The sequence below is a fragment of the Musca domestica genome, unplaced genomic scaffold (assembly GCF_030504385.1).
Source record: "Musca domestica strain aabys unplaced genomic scaffold, Musca_domestica.polishedcontigs.V.1.1 2, whole genome shotgun sequence".
NCBI lineage: Eukaryota > Metazoa > Arthropoda > Insecta > Diptera > Muscidae > Musca > Musca domestica.
Genome location: NW_026712249.1, coordinates 38349571 through 38356996, shown reverse-complemented (window position 1 = coordinate 38356996; position 7426 = coordinate 38349571). Strand labels below are relative to the sequence as shown.

The window sequence follows — 7426 nt, the reverse complement described above, 5'->3', positions numbered from 1 at the left end:
AAAATGGACAATATCGGTCCCCTCCATCAAGTACCTCTCCCACAAAGGGCCAAAATTTGGAATAATTACAACTCTTATAAAATGTGATGTAGGAGTCCGATTGTCTTCAAATTACACACATGCCAATATTTTTATTAACCCAAGGTTTGGTGTGAAGATGGAATATATCGGTCCACTCCTTATGGTACCTTCCCCACAAAGGGTCAAAATTTTGAATTCCCATGAAGCCCATAAAACGCGAAATTAACATCCGACTCTAGAATTCAGACTTGGCATATTTCAATATTTCCATCAACACAAGATCCGATATGAAGATGGTAGAGATCGGACCACTCCTTCTGGTACCACCCCCAAAAAGGGTCAAAATTTTTAATAACAAAAAAGGATTATAAAACAAATTCTACTGAGAAGATGGGATATATCGGTCCACTCTTTCTGGTAGCTCCCCCACAAAGAGTCAAAAAATTTTGAATATTCATGAAGCTCATAAAATGCGAAATTAACGACCGATTTCATTCAGACTTGGTAAATCTCAATATTTCTATCAAAACGAGATCTGTTATAAAGATGGTAGAGATCGGACATTTTCTTCTGGTACCTCCTCCACAAATGGCTTTGAATGAACAAAACGATTATAAAATCCGAAATAAGAATCCAGTTCTTCTTCATATTTCATATATCCCATTATTTCTACTAACGCATAATATACGGTGAATAGGGGATATATCGGTCCACTCCTTTTGGTAACTCCCCCACAAAGGGTCAAAATTTTGAATATTTATGAAGCTCATAAAACGCCAAATTAACATCCTAGTCTAGAGTCAGACTTAGCATATCTCGATATTTCGATCAACACAAGATCCGATATGAAGATGGTAGAGATTGGACCATTCGTTCTGGTACCTCCCCCAAAAAGGGTCAAAATGTTGAATAACAAAAAAGGATTGTAAAATCTGAAATAAGGGTCCGAATCTCTTCATATTTCACACATCCCATTATTTCTACTAAAACGAATTGTGCTAAGAAGATGGGATATATCGGTCCACTCTTTCTGGTAGCTCCCCCACAAAAGGGTAAAACAATTTTAAATATCCCTGAAGCTCATAAAATGCGAAATTAAAGTCCGATTTCATTCAGACTTCATCCATCTCAATATTTCCGTCAACACAAGATATGTTATAAAGATGGTAGAGATCGGATCATTTCTTTTGGTACCTCTCCCACATAGGGTTCAAGATTTTGAAAAACTAAACCCTCTAAGGATGCGAAATAAGCATCCAACTATCTTTAAATTTCACACATACAAACATTTTTGCTAACACAACATCTGTTTCGGAGATGCTAAATATCTGCGAACCATTTCTGATACCCCACCCACACGCAAAAAAATATAAGCCTCTCTAACATATGTCCCAAACATATTTTGCAGCAAACAAATATATGTTTGCAAACATTCCCAAACATAACATATGTTTGGGTGCTGCAAACAAATTATGTTTGGGTCCAAACATAATTAATGTTTGGGTCCAAACATAATTAATGTTTGGGTCCAAACATAATTAATGTTTGGGTCCAAACATAATTAATGTTTGGGTCCAAACATAATTAATGTTTGGGTCCAAACATAATTAATGTTCGGGTGCAAACATAATTTATGTTTGGACCCAAACATTAATTATGTTTAGATCCAAACATAATGTATGTTTGGCTGGAAACAAACTTATGTTTCGGTCCAACCATAAGTTGTGTTTGGATCTAAATATAATTTATGTTTGGGTCCAAACATAATATATGTTTAGATCCAAACATAATGTATGTTTGACTGGAAACGAACTTATGTTTGGGTCCAAACATAAGTTGTGTTTGGACCTAGATATAATTTATGTTTGGGTCCAAACATAATATATATTGGGGTGCAAACATAAATTTATGATTGGGTCCATTTGTATACTTACTGCAGATATAATTCAACCATAATGCAAACTAGTTTTAAAATCAATTTTTGATATTCACATTTTATTTAACATAAAATAAATTCATACATATTATAATATATAATATAAAATTAAAAAACATATACATATTATAAGCATATGTTTTAAAGGCAATTTATAAATAAATTATTTTCAAAATTTGAACATATATAAAATGTGTCATTTGTGTACAATAAATCGACTGGATGTGTGAAAAAAAAATCGTCGAGTTCTACTCGAAATCCATAAAAATGGGAATCAAATCCATGATTCAATATTCTTTGCAGACAAAAAATTGGTTGTGGTTCTTTACAAATATGCAAAATAAGGCCGAATTCCGGCAACTGGTCTTCACTATATCCGATATGTACAACCATTTTGTTTTTATAGTAAATGCCATTAATAGTTAGATTGTTTATAATTGAAATAGGATTTTGTAAATGAAATTTCTTTACAATACTTTCTATGTCGCATTCTACAACTCTCTCTCCTTCAACTTTGTTAGTATAAAACTCTTCAAAGTTTAATATAGTATTGGCGATGTTAAGCTGATATTTTGTGAATAATGTTTTTATTAAATTAACTCTAGAATTGGTGGAAGTTGCACAGTTTTTGAAAGGCTGGTGGAACGCTTCGAATCGAATTGATGACAAGTGTTTTAGCGGACCAACTTCGTCCATAATTCGTCCATAGTGAGTCAAATTATGATATTTAGGTTTCAATGTTGAATTTGAGAGTTTCAAATATAATCTGTGGTGCTCAGTTATCGAGTTTGTTAGTATTACGTTTGACTTAATTTGTAAAACGTCAGAGTTACAACATATGTTTAAAATTTCTCTTAGCAGTAAATACAAGTGCCATTCTTCGCAATCTGGGACTAAGTCGCCTATTATTAAAGATAGATTAGAAGAAAATGTTTTCATTTCAGATGCAGACATTTTAAACTTAAATTTCAGAAGAGCATCACTATTTAAAATGGGTGGCTTATTCTTACAGTTAGGACCATAATTAAATACCAAAATGCGATAATTTAACTGTTCTAAAGTAAAAAACTTATATTTTGTAATAAATGAATTTAAAATGAATATCAAATCGTAATGGCAAACACCCTCTAGCAAATCATGCATGACATCAATGGCAAAGTTGTTAAGTACATTAAAATGTTCTAATTTATTCCAAACGCATGTTTCTTTTATACCTGTCTGTCTAGCGTCTGATGTCTCTACATCATCAGCATAATTAATGTCATTTCGCAACAAACTTGGTTTTTCTTCACAAGATGTCTGCGTATCGCAACGTTTCATTTTGCAAAATCTACAAAAAAAATTGCTTTGAAAACTTTCTGAAAATCCGAGAACAGTATTCAACCCCAAATTATCGCCTAGAACCAAAACAGAAACAATTTTTACGACCTTATATCCTTCTATTTCTGAATCTAAAATTATTCCCTCACTCTCTAGGATGTTCAGATATTTTATGAATGGTGTGAATACACGGGAATTTCCAAATTGTTTCCTGTCTTCACTAAAGAGAAGCATTCCTGTAAAAATATTTTGTAATTTCGAAGCCATATGGTCTGGCATACACGCGAATTTTACATACACACCACAAATTTTTTGGATGCCAGCGTGCGAAGCTAGAGCATTATTCGGTTCAAAGTCATCACTGAAAATAAACAAAGGTAAATAAAATATTTCTTTCGATGTTGGATATTTAGATATTATTTTTTTCCAGTGATTACTTTGAACATAGTTTTTTATGGTGCCATTATTTTGGTGTGTCAACAAATTTTGGTAATATAAAATAATGTCGCGAAGAAAAGGGGTAGAATTGAAAAGAACGCCAAAAAATATTTTTAAAGGAAATATCCCTACAGTATAATTAATTTTTTTTAAAACAACTGAATTATCCATGTCCATACATTCATTAATTTCATCTTGTATATTATGATATTCAATATCGAAAAATAATTTACTACGTTTTAGTTCTGATATAATTTTGTATTCTGAATTTAGTTGGCTTGCTTGTATTAAATTACACACAGATAAAATTAATTCCGTTTTCTTTTCATTGTCGTCCCATTTTGAAAGCTGTAACTGCAAATGAATTTTCTGAAGGTATTTTTTGTAAAACAGCACTATTTGCTTAGAATTTGTTATTGCTGAATTCCGTGAAATTGTCTTATGACTGTATATTTTAATAAATACTTTCAGAAATTCCATTCGAATCTGTTCTATTTTTAGAGACAATAAAGTGCTAGATTCAAAATCTTCATTATCCACAGGCTCTGAGTATTCTTGTAAATATTCGTTTGAAATATGATGAATATCTAGTTCTTGACTAACTACAGGCTGATGTTCATCTGATCTTTCTCTAAGTTCAACACATAAATGTTTTCTCAAATGGGATCTAAATGATTCTATATTGGTGAATTTGCGACTACAAACCAGACATTCAAAAAATTTGCAACTTCTGTGTTTTTTCCTATAGTGTTTTATGAGATCTTTAAGAATATCACAATTTGCTTTGCAAAGGTGGCAAGTTAATACTGTCATCGTAAAGTAACTTAAAATGATCTTTAAATTAAAATAAATCAAGAATATAATAATGAATAAAAGACAATACAAATACAAAATTATTAAAATAAGTCTTTGATTATGGTTTCAATAATAGCTACCTTTTCGTTTGGCAGTTTAATGTTGAAAATGGATAATTGGATAAATTCCCATACGTGTTTGCACAGTGGTGGGTATGCAACATCTAAAGCCATAATATACATGAATCCTATATTTAAAGCTTCAAGTAGATCAGTGCATTTATAGATGAAACCTGCGATGTTAAACTGCGCATAAGTGATGTCATGGCCAAATTTTACAAATCTAATTTGTAAGTCCGTAATAGAATCCTCTTTCAATTGCACAATTGACTGTAAATTAAAATAAAATTTGATTATTTTGGGTAATAAATATTTGTATATTAACATATTTTAAAATAGCTTACCTCATATTCCTTAATAAAACGCTCCTGAATTTCAAATTTAGTGGCTCTACCTTTCTTTTCATGCGTTTCGTGTCTTTTTCCACTGTGTGGTAAGATGTATGGTATTAAAAGAAGGGTCAATTGTGCTCTCAATCCTAAAAAATAAATATTGTATTTATGACGTGATCCAAATAAAATATTTGTTTTACTAATTAATGCTTTATAATTTTAACACTTACGTTCTTCAGTGGATGTATCGATTTTCGTAAGTAAGTTGCAGACTGCTTTGTCCCGAAGAGTACGTGCGTGATTCAAAACATTTGAATATATCATCAACCAATTTTCAACAGGTTCTGTTGCTGAATACAATAATTTCACGTCCAAAGTGGTTAGCTTGATTCCATTGTTACCCTGTAGCACAGGGTACTTTGAGATATATTCAAATGTGGAAATATTTCCTTTTAATTCGTTTCGGCGATAAGCATGAGTTTCCTGCCACTTTAAAATAATTGTAGATAAATCCGAGGTATTCTCAGTAAGGTACTCAATACTTTCTGCTTCAGCTGAAAAAAAAATCATTTTTAATTTCAAGGTGTTATAAATTACTAATATCCTTTACCACATAGTGGTGTAGCCTATAAACCAATAACTTACATGGGAGAGACACATTTGCTTTACGCTTAAGGTCCTTGCGAGGCCTTCGACTTATTATTCCATCAGAACGTAAAGATGTCCTTTTGTTATTGTACGCACTCCACAACTTTCCTCTAGCAATACAGCCTTTCTCCGAGGGGAGGAAGTATGCAGAAGCTAATTCGGTATAAAAAATGTGGACAATCGATTCGGCCAGAACTTCAAAATCTTCACGTTTAAGTCTGAAAGATATTTTTTTTAATAAATAAATAACAATAATTATTGAAGTATTAAAAAATAATAAAAGCAAAAAAATATAAAACTTTTGCAAATACTAAAAAAAATAATAATAAAACTGATTAAAATCAATATGCATACTTACAATCTGTTAGGGTCTTCTTTTAGACATTCGTCAATAAGGGCCTTCGAAATATTCACCCTATCTTTATTTTGCAGGCGTTTTTCGGCAATAAAAATTCTCCATATTTTGTTGACAGCCGGAATTGACTTGATGGACTCTATGTCAGTCTTTAAAGTTGAAATAACATTTGTTTTTGGGGTAAGATCCCCAAAACCACCTACGGATTCACACTCCGATAGAGTGCCACTAACTGTCGATGCTGATGCCACTGATCGAACGGAGTCTAAATGAAAATTAAATATATTATTTAAAAAAAGAAATATATTATTTAAAAAAAGAAAAAAATATTAACAGCCTGTTTCTTTATTTTGAAACGAAATTTTTTTTGTTCCGACATAAAGAAACAGGCTGTAAATCCAGTGTACTTACCTCCAAATTGCAACTCAATATGAAAAGTAGGTGTTGACATATATTGATGAATTACTTTTTCAAACTGGTCTTCTTTAATGGTTGCACCAAACACTAAGGCTGTTATTTTTCTTGAGGCATCAATTTTTAACTCTAATTTGGCTGCTTTTATAAAGCTTTGTAGATTTAAAGGCTCCGGCGCTTCGACAAATAATTTGTCTTCCCACAAAACAGTTGGTATCAACATTTATTACAACACTTGTGACACGACGCGAAGGCACAAAACAAATAAAAAGAATAAAAAAAGAACACAACCAGAATGCCAACATGAGACACGCGCAAATGTTACGCTCTTTTGTTCTCATCAAGCAAATCGGTGTGTATGCGAAAAACGCATGTATGTATGTATGCATGAACATTAGTAAGAAGCAACCCCAGTAAACAATTTTTTCCGACTGCTCTGATTTTAGATTTTTTTCCGAAATTTCTGACGTTTTTTTCAGAAATTTCTGATAGAAATTGGTCCGATTTTCTAAACGTTTTTTTTTAGAATTTCTGCACATTTTCCTGTGTTTTTAAGCGAAAAAAACTCGAAAAATGTACAAACGGAGAGAGTAGATTGTCTATTGCTCTGGCATATTCTCTCCCACATGTAAACGGATGGTGGTGGTTTGACACATTCTCTCCCATAGTAGTTGTTGTTGTGATCATTCATTTCAAGATCTCAACAACAACAAAGCGCAAAGCAAAAATGCTATTTGTTATTGTTATTGTGAACTGTTAGATTTTCCGTTGTAAAAATGTGCGTTTTGTTGTTGTTGTGAATCAGCCTCTTTCTCTTTCGTTCCCAAAAAAATATGATGGAAAAAAATTGCAAAAACAACTACATACCGGTTTTCTGTGTGCACTGCTTTTTATTTTTAGTTCTTGTTTAGCAGTTGAAACAGAAACGTGCTACTGTATGTTATGTTCCTAATAAAAATAATATTTATAATGTAAATGTATTATAGATGTAATATTTAAACTACATTTTTACGAAACCCGAAATAAATTGTTTGTTTTTGAAATAAAT

General features: G+C 31.8%; 1 protein-coding gene across 3 annotated transcripts; it reads right to left on the bottom strand.

Annotated features, from left to right (window-relative positions):
• Nucleotides 1-1995: 1995 nt before the first annotated feature.
• LOC131802251 (uncharacterized) lies at nt 1996-6781 on the bottom strand. Of its 3 annotated transcripts, none has more exons than XM_059122144.1 (7): nt 6376-6781; nt 5968-6229; nt 5607-5827; nt 5192-5515; nt 4974-5107; nt 4651-4899; nt 1996-4549 (listed from the first exon to the last, which is right to left on the bottom strand). In XM_059122144.1, the coding sequence occupies exons 1-7, from the start codon at nt 6599-6601 to the stop codon at nt 2099-2101; spliced, it is 3867 nt and encodes a 1288-aa protein (XP_058978127.1). In that variant the 5' UTR covers nt 6602-6781; the 3' UTR covers nt 1996-2098. The 3 variants fall into 3 exon arrangements, with proteins under 3 accessions (XP_058978127.1, XP_058978129.1, XP_058978128.1); XM_059122146.1 differs by having other exon boundaries at nt 1996-2859; nt 6376-6772; XM_059122145.1 differs by having other exon boundaries at nt 1996-4899; nt 6376-6772.
• Between the last annotated feature and the right edge of the window lie 645 nt (nt 6782-7426).